Source organism: Triturus cristatus, chromosome 1_2 (genome assembly GCF_964204655.1).
Source record: "Triturus cristatus chromosome 1_2, aTriCri1.1, whole genome shotgun sequence".
Lineage (NCBI taxonomy): Eukaryota > Metazoa > Chordata > Amphibia > Caudata > Salamandridae > Triturus > Triturus cristatus.
The window spans coordinates 572,044,202-572,067,600 of record NC_140580.1 but is presented as its reverse complement, the minus strand read 5'-3'; the positions used below and the strand labels follow the sequence as shown (position 1 = coordinate 572,067,600).

General features: G+C 42.8%; 1 protein-coding gene across 3 annotated transcripts in view; it reads right to left on the bottom strand.

Moving 5' to 3' along the window:
• The window catches only part of PDZD7 (PDZ domain containing 7), a 573,233-nt gene that overhangs the window by 346,309 nt on the left and 203,525 nt on the right, over nucleotides 1–23,399 (bottom strand). For all 3 annotated transcript variants that reach the window (XM_085606490.1, XM_085606491.1, XM_085606492.1), the window contains one exon: nucleotides 3,002–3,062. In XM_085606490.1, the coding sequence (XP_085462616.1) occupies nucleotides 3,002–3,062 (61 nt within the window). The remainder of the gene's footprint in view (nucleotides 1–3,001; nucleotides 3,063–23,399) is intronic.

The window sequence follows — 23,399 nt, the reverse complement described above, 5'->3', positions numbered from 1 at the left end:
CAGGAAGGTTATGTAGAGTGCACTGGCATAGAGTGTTGCAGAGTAGGGTGGCATAGAGTGATGTGGAGTGGTGTAGAGAGCAGTGGCAAAGAGTGCACTGGTGCATAGTAGAGTAGTGTGGGGTAGAGTGCATTGTCATGGAGTACAGTGGAGTGTTTAGAGCAGAGAGGCATGCAGTGGTGCAGAGAAGAGTGCAGTGACAGTGTGAAATGGAGTGGCATAGTGTGGAGTGGTGCAGAGTAGAGAGTAGTGGCATGGAATGGTGCAGAGCAGAGTGAAGTGGGGTAATATGGAGCATGCATGACATGGTAGCGTACTGCCATTACAGACAAACCCATCTTCAATTGAAATGACCGTTACATTTGATATGTTATCTTATAGCAATTTATTAAGTGCACGAATACCGAAAGGTGTCTTGGCGCTAAGCTATCCTGAACATTAGATCTAGCCCTAGTTAATAAATAACCAGGTTTTAAGGTTTTTCCTAAAGGCGGTTAGAGTTGGTAAAGCCCTAATATGAGATGGTAAGTAAGCTGTTCCATAGTTTAATGGATCCTGTAATGAAGCTTCTGCCCCCCAGTTGGTCTTTTGGATTCTGGCAAGCATCATAAGATTGGACCTGGACGAGCATAGGAGTCTGTTGGGAGAGTACCATTTTAACGACTGACTAAGGAGCTGAAGACTTACATTGTGAAGCACCTTCTAAGTAATGCATAAGGCCTTAAATTTGATCCGACTTCTTACAGGAAGCCAATGAAGATTTTTGATATCCTTGGCCACAGAGAGGAACTTGGGAATGCCTAGGAGAAGTCTGACTGCCACATTCTGTACTGTCTAAAGTTTATTAAGATGTTTTTCCTGCATGTTCCGGTAGAGGCCATTACAGTAATCTAACTTTGATAAGATTAAGGTAGTAATTACTGTCTTTTTAGTTGGTGCCGGGATAAAAGGCAAGATTTTCTTTAGATATTTAAGTAAATAGAAACTGGAGGAAGTGATGGCGTTAACCTGCGGCCCAAAGTTATGTTTTTCATAAATGATCACTCCAAGGTTTTTTGTTTTGATCATCGGTGTGGGCAGAGGGCCCTTCTCGACTGGCCACCAAACTGGGGACCAATTTAGGGAAATGTTTCTGAAAAGAATTACCTCCGTCTTACCAGAGTTAAAGTTTAGGCTCATCCATTACCTAATGGCTAGCATGCAATCATGGAGTTGGGGTGCCAGATTATTGCCATTTCGAAAGGTTTACATAACCATCGGAGTATAGTTTGCGTAAAAAGTTAGAGAAAGACCAAAAGATCTGATAAGATTAGCCAGTTCCGTAACATAAATATTAAGCAGCGTGGGGCTGATAGAGGAGCCCTGATGTACTCCACTAGGAAGTGTGAAGGGAGAGAACTCCTAACAGCCCAAGGCCACAGTTTGTTGTCTTCCAGAAAGGAAGGATGTGATCAGTGTTAGGGCTTTCCCTTTAATACCTAGAGAGCTTAGGCAGCTAATCAACACCATGTGGTCGATGGTGTCAAATGCCGCCAACAGATCATGGAGGATAAGCACCGCCGTCGCCCGCTATCAAGAACTGTTCTGATTTCCTCTGTGGCTTAGATCAAGGCCATTTCTGTGCTGTGTCCTCATCTGAAACCGTATTGAGATTCACCGAGAAGGTGAATGTCCTGGAAATATTGTGTTGGCTGAGTATTCATCATCTTCTCTACCATGTTAGCTGGAAAGGGGAGGGATGCAATTGGACAGGTAACTATTTGGATCTGTTGGATCAAGATTGGATTTCTTAAGGAGAGGTAGGAAAGAGGCCTTTTTCCAGATGACGGGGAAAATCCTGGTATTAAAAATAAAGTTAAAGATAGACGAAAGACTGGTACTTATAATGTCAGGGGCCAGTTTAAGAACCCATGGTGGAGCTGGAATTTATAAGCGTAATCATAGCGCTAATCTGGTCTCTAGTGACCGGGATGAATTCAGAGAAAGATGTAGAACTTGAAATGGCCTTGGGGTCGACTGCACTCACATACAGTTTTACTGATAAAAGTAAACAGCGCACAAACGATGTGGCTATGTCATCACTCAATGCATGGATTTGATAGTCAGTACAGTTCATTTACAGACATTTAAATGTTGTTGTGTGCTAGAAAAAAATAAAAATAACTTCTGTACAGCCTTCCTCAAATACACCCCCACTAGCCAGCATGATTGTCACATAAATCCTCTCACTTTAAAGTCAGAGAAAGAAAATTAAACAACAAGCTCCCTGAAGACACAGCCTGACATTTGACCTCTGTCTGTGAATGCACAGCAAATGTGACAAGTTAAGAACAAGATTTAAAGGCCTCCGAACAGAAACAGTACAGTAAACAAGGTTTAGTCTACCGGAGGGATGAACCAAAGCTAGAAAGCCTAAAGCAAATAAAGACAGCAAATTGCTGGAAAATGTGAGTTACAAACCACAAAGCCAATAGTAAGCAACAGGCAGAATGTATTCCTATGTCAAGTTTCTGAATGTACCCAAGATATCTTTAGCAAACTAGTCAACTGCACTGTGTGGTAGGCTGCAACCTAAAAAGAACGTGGAAATGAAGTAGTAGCTGCTTATAAAAGTGGTAACTTGGTTTAGAATTACTATTCTTTATTTGGGATGTGCAATGCCTGTAAGTGAAAGAACAAGTGACGTAAATGAATTTCAGAGACAGAGATGGGATTCTCAGGTGGAAACTTTCGTTGCTGGCACGTGGTGGACGAGGGCAGATGGTTATATTTCTACAAATGTTTACAAAGAGAGCCAGAAAAGGGTGGCAGGGGCATTGCAAACTTGCCAAACTTAAGTTACAAAGCTGTCCAGAAATATAATCGCAGGTCGGCATTTCAAAACCTATTCAATAAAATGCAAATGACTTGGAATCTCCCTCTTCCTGCCAGTAACCAGAACTCAGTGGCTTTCAGGGACAAAAACAAACACCTCACACACTGACCATTTGTATCTACTTACATTTATTTAGCCAGCAATATTCTGCTACCATTTCCTTGTATGCAGGGTACATGCCCGTTTCCTAAACAAAATGGAAATAAAATTAGATATGTAATGAAAAGTATCGATTTGGGTACTGTACAAGACACAGCTGCAAGATGAACCTGATCTCAGCATCTTTTATAAATAATACATTACGGTTAGTTCTTTTCACGGCTGAAACTCTATATGCAGTGCTTTAAGTAAGTGACTCTATGATGCCTTGGGGGAAAAGTGCAGCTCCCTACTTTAATATTCTCTCCTACCTGGTTCTTTTGTAATTAGGAGGCATTCCTTAAATGGGACTCTTATTACTGTCATTAAGTAAAGAATGCAAACGTTTTGGAAAACAATAAGTACAGAGCCCGGCATGCTTTTGTTTTCACGTTTGAAAAGTAAGATTTTTATTTTAGATCTCAGACTTACACACAATGGCTGATTTTGTTTTAAGTGAGGGATATGATGCACTAAAAGAACATCACATAAACCTTTGCAAAATCAATGATTGATGATCCAGATTACCAGAAAGTCTGCTCAATACTGTATTTTCCAGGAATTATTGCTTCCTTCGGTGCCTTTTCCTATATGATTACTCTTGAAAAAGGTTAACAGTTGGGACTACGGCTACGTACGGGAGGCTGTACATTTGGTCTGGGGCATAATTCAGGGGTCACTATGCATTGCTTGCAGTCATGGGTAGCATGTACTGCAAGCCCTGTCATTCAACATTTTAAGACACTGGAGAGTATTCAATTCAATTAATCTTTATTCGGATTCAAAATATGTATCCGTAAAAGCACAGGTGAAAATAAATCAATATTAAAATACATAAAATCGATATAATAACAGCATCGTACAAAACAGTGCCCATAAAAGTCTGATAAATACAGAATGACATTACAATATAGCTATAAAGTGCAGTTGGTTACATTTGTTCATTACAGAATGCCTCGATTTCATGTGATCCTAAAAGGGAGATACCATGTGCAGTGCGCGCCTAAAAAATGAACCTTCATTAAATACTCATAGAGGTGCGTGAGCGGACTGCCGCTTTCAAGAAGGAACCTACACGGAAAACCAAAGCATCCTCTTCTAATTTAAGAATTTCTATGTAGGCTGTTTTATGATCAATAATAGCGATTTCCTTAAAAAAAGGAATCAAAAACAATTTTGTATACATTTGATAGAAATTACAGAAAAATAGAAAATGTGGCATTGTTTGTTTACTAAGGTTATCACATGGGCATAACATTTGATCTAGCTTAGCATTGTACCCTAGGGGGAAACAGAGCATATATTTCATAGTACCCGCTCTTAGTCGAAACAACAATCCTCTTTCCCAGCGGCTAATATTCTTCAGAAGGTAGCTAGATGGCAGATAAGATGGTGGCAGTCGTACATCTTCTAAGGACATATACCTTGCTACTGAAGATTTCAGGAGCTCTTCATCATGTCTAGCCCTACTATACTTATCATATAACACCTCCTGAAGCAATTTTTTACTTACACCATCCATATTAGTTGGGTTTAAGAAGATATGTCCGAGGTTTACACTGATTAGACTTTCCCGTACGGCAGAAAGCCACGGTATGTCTATCCCCTTTTCACATTTCAGGCAGTCGGTGATTATATTTCTTGTAAGTATTGCTGCTGGATTCTGCCAAATTTTAAGCCAAAATATACTAGGCCGCGCCCTGATAAAATCCTCAATATATGGCAATTTTAACTCTCCATGGCAGATCTACTGTGATGCGGAGATTGGGGCCCCCAGCAATTTCCTACAGAGTCTGTTTTCCTCACCCTGAATGCCACTACAACCAGTAAAGCCCCAAACTTCCGCTACGTAGGTTGCAACAGGGATACACTGCAATTTAGAGAGTATTAGTTGGGGGGTAACTGCCCATCTCAAGTAATAATCTCCCACCTGGGGTGAGCCACTAAAGGGCCTAGTTACGATCTTGCCAGACGAGACACTGTCACAAACATGACAGATATCCTGTTCGCCGTATTACAAGTTCCATTATACCCATGGAACTAGTAATAAGGCTGACAGGGTATACCCGTCATCTTTGTGACGGTGTATCCCATCCGCCAAGATCGGAATCAGGCCCATAGTCACTAGATTACCCTGCACTCAACCCCTTGGCAGACAGCAGAGCAGGCTTTACTTATAGGTAGTGTGTGGACTATTTATTCAGAACCAAAACACTAATAACCTCGAAATACAACATAAGAAAAATCCCAAACCAATTTACAAAAAGTTAGCAACAAAGTAAATTTTACTAAATAAGGACAACATCAATCCAAAGAGAGAAACCGGAGATATGAATTTTTAAAGTTTTAAATATAAACAGAGCCAAAAAGCACTGTGTAGCTACAGAAGTCAACTAGCCCTGATGGGTCGGGTCCTAGGATTGATTTGAGGTGAACCGTGATAGAGCGCAGATTGGCGTAGAAACCAGGTTTGACGCATTAGGAAGTTTTACCTTTGGACGTCTCTGAAGTGGAAGCCCAAAATCTTTAGTGGGGAAAGGCAGAAGGTTGTCGCTGAGGAGGGCTCCCAGATGTTGGATAGCTGTCAGACAAGATCCTGGTGAAAATGTTGGTTTTTGGCAGGAAACTTCTGCGTGGAAGAAATTAGAATTTTCATTTCTGCCTGGATACTTCTGGCGCCTTCGCCCTGTAAAGATTACTTTGTTCGCACTTAGTCACTTTTTGGGATTCTACCAGCAGGGCAAGGCTGCCGGATTTAGTTGAAGAGAGCTCCAGAACGCCCGATACCTTGTCTGTGATGTCCCGGTGAATCAGATTTGTGGCAGCAGAAAAGTTCTGAGTGGTGGAAGCCTGAATCTTCACCCCTATGGTGCCCATCTTGATCGGATCTGCTTGACAGGTTTGGCCCAGTCATTCAAAGGACTTTAAAGACAAAAGTTTTAAAGTCCCAGGTTTCTCAAGCTGTTGAGAGGACCTCAGGAAAAGAACTTGGTGGTCAAGACTTACTCCAGTAGAGCAGATCCAGTCCTTCTGGTCTCATTTAAGGCCTCAGGCAGCAGATTCAGTCCTCTTCTCATCTTCCTCAGGTCCAGTAGTGTTCCGAGTAGGTATTGTGGATGCAACATTTACTCCTGGTACTAGCCTGTGGATGGCACACCTGTGGCATCCCCTTATCCAATAGGGTAGTAGTTCCCAGGGGTAACCCTACCAACATTTACACCATTTCCTGTATGCCCTACAGCAAACAATTCCACAGTGTACGTTTCTGCCTAAATCCAAAATTGTGAAACCTTTCTCCACTTGTACAGAGTCTATGTGCCCACCCCAGAGGCGTGGCCAATAAAATAAGCAATCCTTCCTCTGTGGTCACTTTAAACCAGTTCTAGGGGCAGCTTTCGCCCCACTAGGATTGCAATCTACATGACTGAGGAACAAAGAAGGGGCCTGGGCAGGTTTAGTTGCACATCTGACTGTGACAGGGGAGGCCCCTTTGAAAATAATTAAATTCCTGGTCATCCAGTCAGAGGAACAGAAACATCTACGCACACACTATGGACTGCTCATTGCTTCACATTTTAGATCACTCAAAACATGTTCTATTACATCACTGATGACATTGGAAATGACATAATTGATGCAAACACTGTGTATGGTGAAGGTGCAAGTTATAGTTCCCCTAGTTAACTATAACTGGTGAATTTTATTGGTTTGTGGAGTTTAAAATGTAACACTTTAACTGATATTTTGACCCAACAATAACATTAGATAGATAGATAGATAGATAGATAGATAGATAGATAGATAGATAGATAGATAGATAGATAGATAGATATCAATATCAGTGTCAGTGTCTGCTCTACAGGACTTAGGACCTCATGTAGGTAGCTAAATACCGGTCGGTAACGGCCGAAATTCGGTAAATATCCCGTCACCGACCGGTATTTAGCCAATTGAGATGTAGGAGGCCAAAAAGAAGGATTCGGTAAATATGAATCGGTAAATACCGATTCATATTTACCGAATCCTAAATTACCGATTCAAATTTACCGAATACATATTTTCCGAATCGGTAAATATGAAGTGGTAAATATGAAGTGGTAAAACGAGAAAAGAGATGTAGGTAAATTCGGTATTTAAGAAATCCCTGAAATTCGGTATTTAAGAGTCGGAAATTAACACAGATTGAAAGCAGGTGGAAATCAGCAACAGTGCATATAAGCAATCCCAAAATGCAACAGCGTGGACACCATGGCGGCTCTCTATGTGATTGCAAGGCGCCTACGTCTACAGGCAGCAGGGCTGAGGATTGGGAGACGGGAGGAACGCATTTACAGACAGCGCATCACACTCTTTCAACAGACTGAGGCTGAGATACATGAAATGTACAGGCTACACCCCCAAACCATCATGGACCTGATAAGGGACTTTGCACCCACTCCTGGACCAGCCAACAACAAGGGCGCATGCCATACCACCACATGTGCAGGTTCTCTGTAGCCTACATCTACTTGCATCTGGCAGTTACCAGGTGGTGATAGCTGCGGTAGGCGGTGTATCCCAGAGTTGCCTGTCCCGTTTCTTAAGGAAGTTCCTGGATGCCATGATGCTGAGAATGCACCACTACATCAGCTTCCCAAACACACAGGCTGAACTGCAGAAAACCAAGACAGACTTTTACCAGATGGCACAGTTCCCGCATGTCATAGGCTGTATTGATGGCACACACATTCCAATCTGCCCACCAGCAGCCACTGAGCACATCTACAGGAACAGAAAGTCCACCCACTCCATCAATGTGCAGGTAATCTGCGATGCAGGGAACATTATCACTGATATCGTAGCTAAGTTTCCTGGGAGCACCCACGACTCCTTCATCTTCCAGAACAGTGGGATCTACACACGACTGCTTGCCGGAGAATTTGGAGTAGGATACCTGCTAGGTAAATCACTGTGATGCTCCCTAATATTTATCGCAAATTATTGTGTATTGAGGCATGTGACTGATGGTTCTCTCTTACTCACCTAGGCGACAGTGCATATGCCGTGCGGTCATTCATCCTCACTCCCTACCTACACCCATCAACCCTGAGTGAGAGACGATATAATGTGGCACACAAATCAACACGCAACGTGGTGGAGCGCACGTTTGGACTATTGAAAAGCAGGTTCCGCTGCCTCCACAAAAGCGGAGGCGTACGCCAGTACACACCCATCATCTGCTGCAAGATCATTGCCACTTGTGCAATGCTGCACAACCTTGCCACGAAGAGAGGTACAGAGGTGGAACTAACTGATTTTGAGGACAATGATGATGAGTCTGCACAGCCAGAGGCCAACGCAGCAGGAGTGGCAACAGCAACAGATGGGAGAGAGAGACGGGCAGAGATCACATGCAACTATTTCTGAGTAAGTAAGGGGACACAGCCAGTAGTTGGATGCCATGACGTAGTTTAATCATGCGGCACTACGCCACAACACAAAGGAAAACCTGTCCTCTCAATATTGTGCAATCACTAGTTGCAAGTCAAGGGTTACTTCACACAATTGTCTCATGCTATACTGTGCAGCATTAGTGTCAGCGCCCACGCACTGCAGTGCGGGATGCCATTGATTGTGCGTATTCACTAGTGGCAGCCCCATGCCGCCTGCTGCTCCTCCGTGTATCTGGGACAGGGGGGGTAGTGCTGCTCCTGCTGGTGGTTTCTTCGCATTCCACAGCATCCACAGCACCAGTTGTGGCAGACTGGCTTGTCAGTAGCACTTCCAGTGCACTGGTGACCCTCACCATCCTCCTTGAGAAGTCATTGCTGCAGTGCGTAAGACCCTCCTGCATTGCCACAGAGCGCCTGCAGAGCACCGAAGTGGCAGTTGCCAGCCGGTTGACTGCCCTTGTGTGATGGTCTTGTCTCTGCCGTTCCCGGAGCGTGCTGCCCTGTCCTCATCAAACTTTGTGCACAGCAGCATGACGGACTGGGACATGTCCCGCATGCCCGCGGCCATCTCACTCATTCCCTCAGCCATAGCGCTGATGCCCCTGTCAATATTTCCAAATGTATCCTTGAGGCCCCGCATTTGGCGCTGCACTGACATCATTGCCTTTGCTTGTAGGCGCTGTATCTTTACCATGGTGGCCTCCAGCCCTGAGAACACTCCATGGCTCTCACCCTGTGGTGGTGGACTTTGCACCCGAGCCCTGCGGCGACGTCTGGCACCTGTGTGTGCTCCCTCAGAGGCGGAGGGCACACTGGCATGGCTACCATCCAGGGGCACAGTGGATGGTTCCGGCCCCCTGCAGTCTTCAGATGAGGACTCCGAGACATGCAACCTGGAAGCAGCACGCCTCCTCGACCTGAGCAATGCAGGCGGTGATGATGCCGGTGACTCCAGTAGGAGTGGCGATGCTGGCTGTGGTGGCGATGCTGGCTGTGGTGGTGAGGCTGGCTGTGGTGGTGAGGCTGCGTGTGGTGCTGATCTCTGCCCAGAACTTGTGGTGGCCTTCCCTGAGCTGTCCTTCCGGTGTGCCCTCTCTCCCGTCTCATGTGCAGTCCTGCGCAATGTATCGTCTGTGGACAGAAATGCAACATCAGCTCAGTGTACCTGAAGCCCTGCATTGCTAGCATCACAATACATTTCTGAAACACTCGCTCATTGTCCTCTGCCTGCTTTTCGCTAATGTGTGTAACATGCCTTGTTGTTCTGTGCTATTCTTCTCATGTTTGGGGTTTCCGAGACTACATCTCCCATAATGCATTGCTAGTATGCACTAACACCTGTACTGGAGTGGGATACTCATTGCCCAATTGGGGAGTTGGGATAGGGGTAGGGGGGGCCACATTGCTGTGCATGCCTTTTACCTTGTTTGGTGGCGGCTCTGGCAGAGCTGTCTGCATCCCCAATCCCCACGACACTCTCGGGCTCTATTGTTGACTCCACCAGCTCCTCAAGTTCTGTGAGGGCAGGTGCCCTGTTCCTTCCCCCTCCTGTCCGGCTGGCCTCTTTCTGCAGTTCCCCCATCTTCCTCTTCGTGACGATACGTAGGTCGTACCACCGCTTCTTCAGCACGTCTATGTCCCGGGGGCTCACTCCGATTGCATTCACCTGCACCTGGATTCCCAGCCAGATTTTCCTCTTCTCCGACTAAGGCACTTGCAGGGACTGCTTTCCAAACAGCTTCTGGTGCTGCTTGACCACCTCCTCCACTAGTACCTGCAGTTCCTTTGGGCTGAATTTTTGTTTTCTCCTCCTTTCACCACCATCTCTCTCTGTCTCCTGGCTGGACATTGTGTCAGTTTGTTGTTCACAATCAGGCACTGGCTCTGTTGCTCTGCTCTGCACTACCAGCCTCTCCAGAGTCTGATGATTGTGTGCACCTGCCTGGGTGTGGCCACTTCCTGGTTGGGTGGGTGGGGTTGACCTTGCACGGGATTGGCTGATTCATCAAGTGATGTAAATTTGAATTTCCGATTCGGTAAACTCCGATTCGGTATTTACCGAATCGGTAAATACCACTCGCTTCTTGATACCGGCCGGTATTGTGGATTCGGTATTCATTTACCGAATTTTACAGATTCGGTAATTTATACCGAATGTTTACCTACATACTATTTACCGATTCATAAATACCGATTCGGTATTTATGAATCGGTAAATGGTATGTGTTAGACCTGTCAGCCCTTTGGGTGGTCCCTCCTCATCATTATTTATTTTGTCCCACTTTTGCCTCAAACCCTGTTTGAATTTTTCCTTTTTGGGAACCACCAGACTTTTTCGTGTTGCTACAGATTCAGGGAGCCATTTTAGCTACCCCTGAAACTTCTGTCTGAGGGCCTGGAGCACAAAATGGTGGCCACCTGTGACATCACCAGCATCCACTGGAACCTACCAGCACCTTCCAGAACATTCCAGGAGATTCCAGAACTCTGTGACAGTTGGAGACCGTTTAGAATGTTGGGAGGATAAGAGAGGCAGTTGGCAGTTGGAGCTGGCAGTTGGCACCTGACTGGTGAAGAGAGAGGAGCACAACAGTGAAGGAGGAAGGAGTGAAGCAGCAGGGGTGGAAACTTGTGCCTGGAGTGGGGTCCATAAACCCACCCTTGATACTTGTCCCTACTGATGGATCCCAGCCTATAGCCCTGTGTGGGAAGAAGACAGAAGAAACTTATCCTAAGGACCTGGACAGCAGGAACAGGCCTTAGAACCAAGAAAACAGCAAGATTCTGACCTGAGAACTGGTTTCCCTGGAGCCGGGCGTCGAGTAGCCTGAGACCTGGAGCCCGAGGTGGAGAAGCGGCGCTGACTGAAGTAGCAGACGTCGTACCCGGAGCCGCCTGAGGTCGTGAGAGGGCGCCGACGGAGGTCGTGAGGAATACCAGAGGTCGAGGAGGGAGTGAACCGAGGTCGAGCGAGCGGCGTCATCGGAGGAGTGAAGTCCGCCCTCCGGAGTCGTCGGAGACCGAGGTAGAGGTGAACCGGAGGTCGGGAGTGAGGATCGCACTCCGGAGTCGCCCGGAGCCTGTGAGGAGGAGCACCGGAGGTCGGGGGTGAGGATCGCACCCCGGAGTCGCCGGAAGTCGACATCGAGGCCAGGCCGGCCGACGTCATCGGAGCCGAGAGCGCCATCGGACCGGAGCCGCCCGAAGTCGACATCGTGAAGAGACTGCCCGACGCCGTCGAATCGGAGGTCGAGATCGAACCGAGGCCACCGACATCGGACCGGAACCGCCTGCCGGCGTCGTCAAAGAACTGACATTGTGCCGAGGCCGCCGAGACCGAACCGGAACCGCCTCACGGCGTCGACACGACTCCAGCGGCGTCGGAACATCAGAAAAAGGGCAGTAAGTGGAGTAGAGGGCGCCTAAGGCCCTGTGGAGACCTGAGAGACTGCTCTAAGGGGCTAGGGAGGTGCTGAAACCCACCTGACTGTGCCTGGGGTGAACTGGGACTAACCTAGAGAGGTTGTGTGGAGAGAGAAAGCCAGGGCACTGGTATTCCCCCCTTTGATCTACCTCAGTTTAGGCCTCAGCCTTGTCCCAGCCAGGGAGTAGCCCCCCCTCAAGCCTTCCACAACCCTACAAGCTGTGCCTGGGCCAAATCAGCCCATAAGAATTGAAGTGTCATCTGATTATATGAGGGTTGCTGTATACTTTTAATTATTTATTGGGGGTACTGTATTTATTGAGTTTTTACCTATTTATTGCTTCACTATATTTATAGGTCCACAGGACTTGATGGTGTACAATATTTATTGGTACAGTATTTATTGCCTCAAAGTATTTAATTGTCTGTATATATTGCACTTGTATTTATGCCCTGTTATTTATGATCACCCCTATTTATTTCATCAAACAGCCAATATTTATTTGACCTGCACTAATTGAAACTTGTATATTGTGATTGACTTATTTATTTTTCCAATCAGCAACTAAGAGAAAAAGATAAAGAAAGAATATTTTCATAATTTTTACGGTGTAGAGTCGTTTTTGGAACGGATGCACGCATGGTTATTGTATGGGTATATTGTATGCTTAGCACTGCGCCTGTTTCCTGACCACTCGAGCCAAGCTACCACAGTGTGTCCGGAAGACCACCACCACCCTTTCTAGTGTGGGAGTGGTTTTCCAACAGTATGTTACCTACATGAGGCCCTTAGTGAGAAACTGGGTTGTTGGTTTGCTGGGGTGTGAGCCCTGGTCAAGGGCGCTCGACTTCGGACCTGGGGAACTGGGTTCGAGTCTCAGTAATGATGCTGAACATCCTGTGATTCTGGGCAAATCACTTAATCTCCCCGTGCCTAACAAAAAAAGAATGTGTGTCCTCATGTAACGTAACTGGTGCTATGTAATGCACTCTGATACCCGATTGGATTCGGGTCAAGTTCGCGCTATATAAAACTTTGCAAAAAAAATCCCTGGCAGGGAGTACCACAAAAAGTCACTAAATCAAACTGCACTTAACCCTGAGTGGCTTGGCACACAAAAAGAGTCAGGCTTAACTTAAAGGCAATGTGTACAGTATTTATAGAGCACTCAAACAGTAATAAAGTGAAAACCCCAAAAAAGAAAAATCAAACACCAATTTAGAAAAATAGAGTACATTTTAATAACTTATTTGACACCGAAATGACAAACATCCAATTAGCAGAGCTGTAGTTATGAATTTATTAAGTTTTAGATGAAAACTAGTGCCTAACATATCAAAGCGCTAACTACAGGTATCTGATCATGTGAGATTGGGTTAAAGTTAAAAAATATCGTCGACCGTGATGGAGCACGGGTCAGATACAGGAAGAGGATTGGGCCCAGTCAGCACTTACCTTTGGACTTAGAAGAAATTCTATAGAAAACATTCTGAGAAGGTAAAAGTTCAGCGGGGCAAGGCAGTGTCCGAGGAAGGAGCGTCATAGTCGGGGAGCCGCTGGATGCTTTTAAGATTTCTATGCTCAGACTTTGTGACAAGACAGGAGGCTTTAGCTGAAGACAATTCCAGGAGGAATTCAAGGAGGACAGAAGGGCCGCTAAACAGGATTTGCTGCTGCAGTGAAAAACATAGCCGGAGCAGTCTGAAAGTCAGGCCAACCAGCAATGTCCCTAGGGCGGATAGACGAGTAGGTTGGTCCCAGTCTTCAATTCGTTCTCAGAGCAGTTTTCAGTCAAAAATATTCTAAATCCCAAGTTTGGGATTTTGGCTATCTGGGAACCTTTAGCGCCACCACCAAGGGTCCAGGACTAGAGGGACACCACTTAGGGGGTTAGGCTGGGTCCAGGTGCAGGTTCAAGATGGTGGGAGCCTCTTATGTCTAAGTGGCTCTGAACAGGAGGCCAGCAAACTAGCCCTTGGAGTCACTTTGGTAGTCAAAGTTTTAGGTGGATAAACAGGGCTCAAACAGCAGGGATAGCCTCTGAGGGCTCAATACAGCAACACAGTCCTTCCAGTTACAGCAAAGCAGCTTGCGGAGAGTACACAGCAGGCCACAGCAGCAGGAATTCCCCTAAGAGTCTTTCTGTAGTTTCAGAAAGTGAACTGAAGAGTGTGTTCAAGGGCCCTATTTTATACCTGGTGCCTTCTTTCCAGTTGGGAGGGATTTCTAGAGGTTTCTCTTTGAAGTGCTTAAAATGTCCTAACTCCCCTGCTCTGGCTCCAAGTAGGCTGCAGGAACAATGTAGTGGTGACAAGTCCGCTGTGTGAAAGCAGAGCACAGCCTATTTAGTTGCAAGTGGGTCTGTGCCCAGCTCCGCCCGACCCTCCCCAGATCATGCCAGCAGATGGCCCATTCAGGAGCACCTAATCCCTCTATTGTGTGACTGTCTGTGAGGAATTCACAAAGTCTAACTGCTAGTTAAATCCAGTCATGCAACCTAAGACAGACTGCAGGCAAATGACAATTTCCTAAAAGTGGTATTTTCAAATTTGTAATTTAAAATCCAACTATTCCATGAAAGAGGACTTTTAATTTCAATGTCATACATTCTGTTAGACCTGTGGTCTTTTGGCCTGATTTCCCCTGTCTTTTTGCTTATGACCTCCTGTTTTTTGACTGTGAGCTGCATTTTGTTTTTGCTAGTTTTAGGACTCTGGGCGCTTTACCACTGCTGACTAGTGCTATGGTGTAAGTGTTCCCTGTGAAAACGTATTGGTTTATCCATGATTAGCATTTTTGATTTACTAGTACATCCCTAGTACAGTGCACAATGTGTGCCCAGGGCCTGTATACCAAATGCTAGTAGTGGCCTCTGTACTGGGGTGAATGTATGACATTGTTCTGCATTCTGTCCATCAATTGTTCTTTTTGCACTAGTGGACCTGCAGCAGCGATTGCACCACCCACATGAGTAGCCCTGCAAACAGGTCTCAGACCTACTTGCTTAATCTTTTAAAAGTGATATTTTACTTTGTGTATGTTGGATTTTTGTTGTTTTGGTCTTGTTTTTTTCCGATAAATATTGGCTATTTTTCTAAACTGGTGTGGACTCCTTTTGTAGTGTTTTCACTGTGTTACTGTGTGTGTATGTGCAAATGCTTTACACAGTGCCTCTGATACAAGTAATCCCGGGCGTAGTACACCACTCCGCCCACGGAGTGTACGTAGCGCTGCCTGCTTCGCAGTTTACGAAGTAGGCGTAGCAGGCAGCGCTAGGCACACGCCGCGGCGAAGCAGAGCTGCCCGCCACCCGCCTGAATTTTAAAATAAATTAAAGAATTTAAAAGTAAATTCTCGCGAGAAATTCACATGCGCGGGCGTCCGCGCATGCGCATTTGTGAGAAGAAGTTGTCGTCAAGCAGGAAGAGGGAGCCCCGGGATGCCGCACCGCAGGTAAGGTATTTAATTTACTTTTATAATACTTTAACTTAAGTAAAATGAGAGCGGGAGGGTGCGTAGATTCGGCGCGTAGTGGGGCTACGCGGAGCGCGCGAGTGTGCGTAGGACTGTAGACTCGGAGAAAAGCAGAAACAGATTTATTCACATGTTTCCTAGCTTTCTCAATCTGTGGACAAAAATGATCGGACCAGTTCCATTTCTGCCTTTGGCATATGTTAGAATACACAAAGGCAGTTTTAGGGAAAAGTGAAATCAGTTGTGCAAAGGTGTCCTTCATAAGCATTTCCAGACCTACCTCAGTCAGTGTGGTGCCTAGGTCATTGCCACCACAGTGCACTATTATGAGGTCAGGGTGTTGGATTTGCATGAAGGATTTCACCAATGGCATCAATTGGTGCCACTTTAACCCTCTCTGTCCAATCCATTTAATGTCTACATTTGGCAAACCTAGGTCTTTGTGAATGCCTTTGTTTTCTGCATACCTTTGGCTCCAGAAAATGTAGCTGTGTCCCACAATCCACACTGTAAGCATCTTGTAAGGAGGTCTGGATGCACTCAGATGGTCTCTGTAAATGAAATGGCAGTTTGGAAAGTAAGATGGTTCTAAAATGGTGGCTAAGATGCAATTTTGAAAAAAGACAAGAAATCATTGGTTGTTTGACAACCTTCTACACTGAAAGGTAGGGTGCATATTTCTGTTTTTTAAACGCTTGATTCTTATTGGTTAACAAAAACAGATTGTAAGGAACATTATATATGATAAGCTGATATGTTGAGAAGTCAAGCACACTTGGTGTTTTGATTAGCAACATTGTGTGTGCTGAACTTGTGACCTGTGTGCTCAGTACAGTGTTCCATCACCTGTTTCTATGGTAACGGGCAGAAGGCAGATTGGGGGAAGGGTTGAAGTTTATGTCATTTGGAAAGGGTTGAAATGTTTAACCAATAAAAATGTGTGTTTGCTTTCGAATTTATGTGGGAAGGAATGTGATTTGATGTTTACATGTATATGTGTGGAAAATGAGAGGGAAACTTTGCCATTCTTTGGTTTTGCTGACAGGTGCACAGTGCAGAGATTCTGTCTAAGAAAATCTGGTGTGTGACTGATATACTTCTTAATCTACAAAACATCTTGAAAGGTGAGTTATTTAATTGTGAGGGGATGTATGTAGACTATTTTTATTTTAATCAGACTAATGCATTTTTTCTCAACAATCTTATTGACAGTGTGTGTGCATGTAGAAACCATTTTGTGATAAGGGTTTGTGTTTTTTCATGTGTTTGTAGAAAGATAACTATGCAGTTCTTATATTTTGGTAGATTTAGAAACCACTTATTGTTTATGAATTTGTGAAATGAGTTATGTTTCTGCAGTAAAATGTAGTACTCCTTGTAGATGAAGAAATGTGTTTTGGTATAGTGTAAGGGATAGTGTTGTTTGTCTAGAATCACACAGAGAGCCTGTGTGCATTTGGAAACCACTGTGGAGTAGCGTTTGGTAACATCGTGCATTTGCTGACAGATAACTGTTTTGAAACCTGTCATGTTGTCAAGTTTTAGTAGCATTAGAACACAGTTATGGCTTACGCTTTCATTAAATGAGTTAGGTATTGACAGTAAAGTGTAGTCGTGAAATATGTAGATTGTGTGCAGTTCCCTTACCACTTCCAGTGTAGTGAATGAGTTTTGGTAAACTCCTAGGAATACTGGTGCTTGTCTAGAATCACACTGCGAGTCTTTGTGCATTTGGGAACCACTGTGAAAGAAGCGTTTGGTAACATCATTTATTTGCTGACAGATAACTGTTTTGAAATCTGTCATGTTGTGAAGTTTTAGTAGCATTAGAAGCCAGTCTTTGCTTATATGTTGATTAAATGAGTCATGCCTTGACACTGATGTGCTGTACTTAAATATGTAGATTGTGTGCAGTCCCCTTACCCCTTCCACAGTAGTGAATGAGTTTTGGTAAAGTCCTAGGATAGTGTTGGTTGTCTAAAATCACACTGAGTCTGTTTGCATTTGGGTAAGGATTGTGAGAGAAGCATTTGGTAACATCGTTTATTTACTGACAGATAACTGTTTTAAAACTTGTCATGTTGTCAAGTTTTAGTAGCATTAGAAGCTAGTCTTTGCTTATGTGTTGATTAAATGAGTCAGGCATTGACACTAAAGTGCAGTCGTGAAATATGTAGATTGTGTGCAGCTCACTTACCTCTTCCACTGTAGTGAATGAGTTTTGGTAAACTCCTAGGGATAGTGGTGCTTGTCTATAATCACACTGCGAGTCTGTGTGAATTTGGGAACCACTGTCAGAGAAGCGTTAGGTAACATCGTGCATTTGCTGATAGAAAACGGTTTTGAAACCGGTCATGTTGTCAAGTTTTAGTAGCATTAGAAGCCAGTCTTTGCTTATGTGTTGATTAAATGAGTCAGGCATTGACACTAAAGTGTAGTCGTGAAATATGTAGATTGTGTGCAGTTCTCTTACCTCTTCCACTGTATTGAATGAGTTTTGGTAAACTCCTAGGGATAGTGGTGCTTGCCTAGAATCACACTGAGTCTGTGTGCATTTGGGAACCACTGTCAGAGAAGCGTTTGGTAACATCGTGCATTTGCTGACAGAAAACTGTTTTGAAACCGGTCATGTTGTCAAGTTTTAGTAGCATTAGAAGTTAGTCTTTGCTTATGTGTTGATTAAATGAGTCAGGCATTGAAACTAAAGGGTAGTCGTGAAATATGTAGATTGTGTGCAGTTCCCTTACCTCTTCCACTGTAGTGAATGAGTTTTGGTAAACTCCTAGGGATAGTGGTGCTTGTCTAGAATCACACTGTGAGTCTGTGTGCATTTGGGAACCACTGTCAGAGAAGCGTTTGGTAACATCGTGCATTTGCCGATAGAAAACTGTTTTGAAACCGGTCATGTTGTCAAGTTTTAGTAGCATTAGAAGCCAGTCTTTGCTTATGTGTTGATTAAATGAGTCAGGCATTGACACTAAAGTGTAGTCGTGAAATATGTAGATTGTGTGCAGTTCCCTTATCACTTCCACTGTAGTGAATAAGTTTTGGTAAACTCCTAGGGATAGTGGTGCTTGTCTAGAATCACACTGAGTCTGTGGGCATTTGGGAACCACTGTCAGAGAAGCGTTTGGTAACATCGTGCATTTGCTGACAGATAACTGTTTTGAAACCTGTCATGTTGTCAAGTTTTAGTAGTATTACAAGCCAGTCTTTGCTTATGGGTTGATAAATGGGTCAGGCATTGACACTAAAGTACAGTACCATGTAGTATTGTCTTTACTGCCCCAGAACTGAAAATTTAATATTTTTACCCAGGCACTGTCCTAGAAGTAGTCTGATGATTTAGTCAGTTTCTAAGTACTTATGTTGTGAACCGTTCATTACCAAATAGACTGCTTCAAATGTCCATGCAGTATGCATGTAGTTCTCTAACCACCTACACAGTTGTTTTTCACACCTTCAATTCTCTAGACAGTTTCCATACACTTCCAGGAAACACCCTATCACTCTCTTTGTAGTCTTCTAGTGACCCATTCAGCACCATGTAGTAATTCATTCACTGTGCCAAAACCCAAACATTTATAAATTCACCAAGACACTCTCTTTCCAGTACTCTAATGATTCAGTTACTGTCTAAGTATTCATGCACTGAGCCAGGACTTAGCACATGGACTGCTTCAAACCCCTATGCACTATGCATGCAGTCTTTTAACCACCTAGAGAGTTCTCTTTTATACTTTCAATTCCCTAGTCAATATCCATATAGTCCAGCAAACATCTTGTCACTCCCTTTGCAGTCTTTTAGTGACCTTTTTAGTACCAAGTACTAATTCATTCCCTGTGCGAAAAGTCTACCAGTTATAAATTCATCCAGGCAGTCTCCTTGCTGTAGTTTAATCATTCAGTCAGTACCCAAGTACTCATGCAGTGAGCCGGGCCTTAGCACATGGACTGCTTTAAATGCCTATCCAGTATGCATTCAGTTCTCTAATGAGCTACACAGTTGTCTTTCGCAGCTTCAATTCCCCAGTTAGTATTCATACACTTCTAGCAAACACCCTGTTACTCACCCAGTGTGTCTCTTTTTAGTACTGTAATCATTCAGTTAGTTAGCATGTAGTCTTTTTGTGAGGTAGGCTTTAGGGCATGAACTGCTTCAAAGTAGTATGCATTATGTATGTAGTGTTTTAATCATCGTCACTCTTGTGGTTCAGGGCTATAGTTTTTTAGTCTGTTTTTATATAAAATGTGTTTGTACAGTAATGGAATATTGTAAATTTGAAAGTTATTAATATACATTTATTTGTGACTCTTTTTTGCAGATACTGTTTTTCAACGTTAAAATCGAGAAAATATGCCAGAAAAAAAAAAGAAAAAGAAAAGAACAGAGACAGGAGGATTATTTGAAGAAACATCAACCACAAGTATTGAATGAAAAAGATAATGTGGCCAAAAGGAAAAAATCTTCTGGTAAGATCACGAAGCAATTTATTAAAAATGTTTGTAGGAGCAAACAGAATGTAGAGAATGCTGCAACTTCCAATAATTTTTTGAGTAAGAAAAAAAATCAAAATAAGAGGAAAAGTAAAAAAGCAAATGTTCAGTCAAAGGAGATAAAGTATGGTAAAAGACAATCAGTATAAGGAATTACGCAAAAAAATATTTTACAAGAGAGTAGTGCATAATTTGCTGAAAGATGTAAAGAAATATAAAAAGAGAGCTTTATTTTATAAAAAGAAGAAGCCTATTGAAAGCATTGTGGAAAAGGCTTTTGAAGTAAAAAGTTGAACAGAATTCGATCACTAGATAAATCAATATATGTAATGAAGGCCAAAAGTAGGAGGAAAAGAGTTATTAATAAAAAAAAGAATTTGTGATTTTTTTTGGGAGAATGGAAACACAGTTCCAGCTCAGAGCCTTTTTTTAATGAAGAGAGTTATTCACTAAGTGAAAAATTATTGTATGAAGTTGACACCAGTGGTAGAGGTTATGAGGTTAGTGATGGTTGTCCAATGGAGAAAGAGAAAATGGTTGAAAGAAATGCAGAAGAAGTGATAGCTGATGAAGTTTTAGGGAGACGTGCTAAAAACCCTGTGAACACTTGGGATTGCAGTAGTGTTTGTAGTGTACGACAGGAATCTATTGAAAAATTATGTAGTTTTTTACAAGTCTATACTAAAAAAAGTGTAAAACAAAAGATTAAGCTGTTGCAAGGACTAGACCCTTGCAGAGTGAGAAAACATACTGGTTTGCAAGGTCATTCTCTGGCTTGTCTTTCTAGGAAAGTTTGTGAAAGTGTTTTTCACCATTTCAGAATGCTGGCAGTACATCATACTCAAATGCGGAAGTTAGTGAGAAGGTTGTATTATGCAAAAAGTCCAGCACTAAAGTTAAGTGAGTTGAACAGTGCTCTTTTGCGTGGGTCAGTTTCAGATGTGAAGCAGGTCTGTGAGGATATTGAGTTTTGTTACTTTGGGCCTCAGCAAGAGAGTGAAGAAACTGACACATTAGTAGAACAAAATGTTGAAGACAATGTAGAACCTGTAATTACAGAAAAATTTGAGGATGAAATGACAAAGTTTAAGGTAATTTCAGGTGAAAGACCATATGTTTCTTGTATTTGTTGTCGGCGAAGTCACTATAAAAATCAGACTAGGGGTGTCAATCTGTATTTTAAAAGTGAAATAGAAAATAATGATAAGTAGATGGAATTTGCAACTTATTTGTTGGTAGAGGATTGTTTTGATTTGGGATGTGAGCAGCGTATTTGCAAATATTGTTATAATAAATTAGATGAGAATAAAATGCCTGCTAGAGCTGTTCATAATAATTTAGAGTTGGCTGCTATTCCTCCAGAGCTGATAGATTTAAATACGTACGAGTCTATTCTGATACAATGTGTTCACCCTTTTCAGGCTATTGTTCGTATGGAGCCCATAACAAGTAAATTACCGTGCAAAGAGGATTGAAAGGAAGAGTTGTGTATTTACCATTGGAGATAAGGAAAAATGTTGAAACTATTGGTGTAGATCATGCAGAAAATGAGCCACTAGTCATTCTAGTTGATGGTGTTCCTACTAAGAATAAGAAAATCTGGCAAGAGTTAGTGGATGTTAGAAAAGTGCAAAAGGCATCATTGTATCTGATAACAAATAATGAGTACTATAGAAATGTGTTTGTTGGAGAAGAAGAAATAGATTTAGCAGAAGATAGTGAAACATTAAGTGGACAAATTGAAAAAGTGGTCCTGTCCAGATGTGAAGAGATCTATGAACATTACAGTGTACATTCACTTCATTCCAAAGAGGTGATGGGGAATACAATTGAGTTGTTTCAAATGAAGAAAGCAACAGGAAGTCCCATGAGTGTATGGGAAGAGAGTTTGGAAGCTCGTTGTTTACCGCAGTTGTTTCCAACAGGAAAAGGTGGATGATATGATGAACGTCCTGTGCAGATTCCTGCATCTGAATATCGGACAACAAGATTATATGCAGAAGATCCAAGATTTCGACAATGTATCCCTTATATGTTTCATCTTCTGTTTGAAAGTGACTTGTCTGGACTTTCATATGCAGTAAATCACATTTCAAAAACTGGAATGCATCTGCAAAATGTAACTGCAAAGGATTTTATGGATAAAGTGCATCAGAGAGATGATCATTTAGAATCTCAGTTAATTAATCTGATGGCATGTCAGCGTGGGACTAATGAATATTGGTACCATCGACATTGAGAACTGAAATGCATGCTACGGAACTTGGGAACTCCTACATGGTTTGTTACACTAAGCTGTGCTGAGTATGCTTGGGATGATTTACTTGAATTTCTTCGAGAGGCAAATTCCAATATAAATAATATTGATTAAAAGACACCTGGAGAATTGTGTTCTTTAGATCCTGTCAATGTATGCAGATATTTCAATCATAGATTTGAAGCTATGATGTCTTTCATCTGCAATAAAAAGAATCCTCCTCTTGGAGAAGTTGTGGATTTCTTTTGGAGAAAGGAGTATCAAGCAAGAGGTGCTCCTCACATACATATGTTGCTATGGGTCAAGGACGCCCCCAAATTTGGAACAGATTCAGATGAAAGTGTTTGGTCTTTCATTGAAGATTATGCTACATGTGCTGTACCAAATAGCAGAGAAGACAAAAACTTAAAAGAACAAGTCTTACGATTTCAAAGCCATAGGTGTGGAAAATACGGTCGACGAAAGTACAAGTCAAAGGATAAGTTCTATACCAAATGTTGTTTTGGATTTCCACGTCCTGTATTAGCCAAAGGAAGAGTGAACAGTTTCATGTCAGCTGTACGACATACCATCACAAGAATGTCTCCGAAAAACACCTACAACTTAAGAAGAAGCGAAGAATCGAAATACATAAATGACTACAACCCAGTTATTTTATCCATGTGGAACGCTAACATGGATATTCAGTATGTTGCGGACAATTCTATTGCTGTTGCTCGATATGTAACGTCTTACATTACTAAATCAGAAAAGACTGAATTGAAAGAAATGTGGGAAGAGATTTCTCACGAGAAGAGTCTAAGTAAGAAATTATACAGTTTCAGTTTGAAAATGTTATCGCATCGTGAAATTGGAGCATATGAATGTTCAGATCGGTTATCATCTGCAAGTCTATATTCCAAAAGTAGAAGAATCATTTGGGTGAGTCTAGGTCTTGCAGGAATGCGAAATCGGGTACTGAAATCTGTTCAAGAAATTGAATATTTAGCAGAAAATGACCCTGAAAGTACAGATATTTTGAAAACCAATATGTTGGACACATACTATGCAAAGAGAAGTCATCATCTTGAGAACATGTGTCTCTATGAAGTGTTGCAAAACTACACTTTTAAACGGAATATTACAGAGAACATCAACGATGGAAAATATGGAGTGATTGGTTCTGAAGGATGTCTGGTGAAACAAAGGAAAGGAAATTTAATTAATCACAGAAAACTGAGTTGCGACACTGCTGACAAAAGGGAATTTTACTATTTAGCCCTTTTGCAAATGTTCAAACCATGGCGTTCTGAATTGGAATT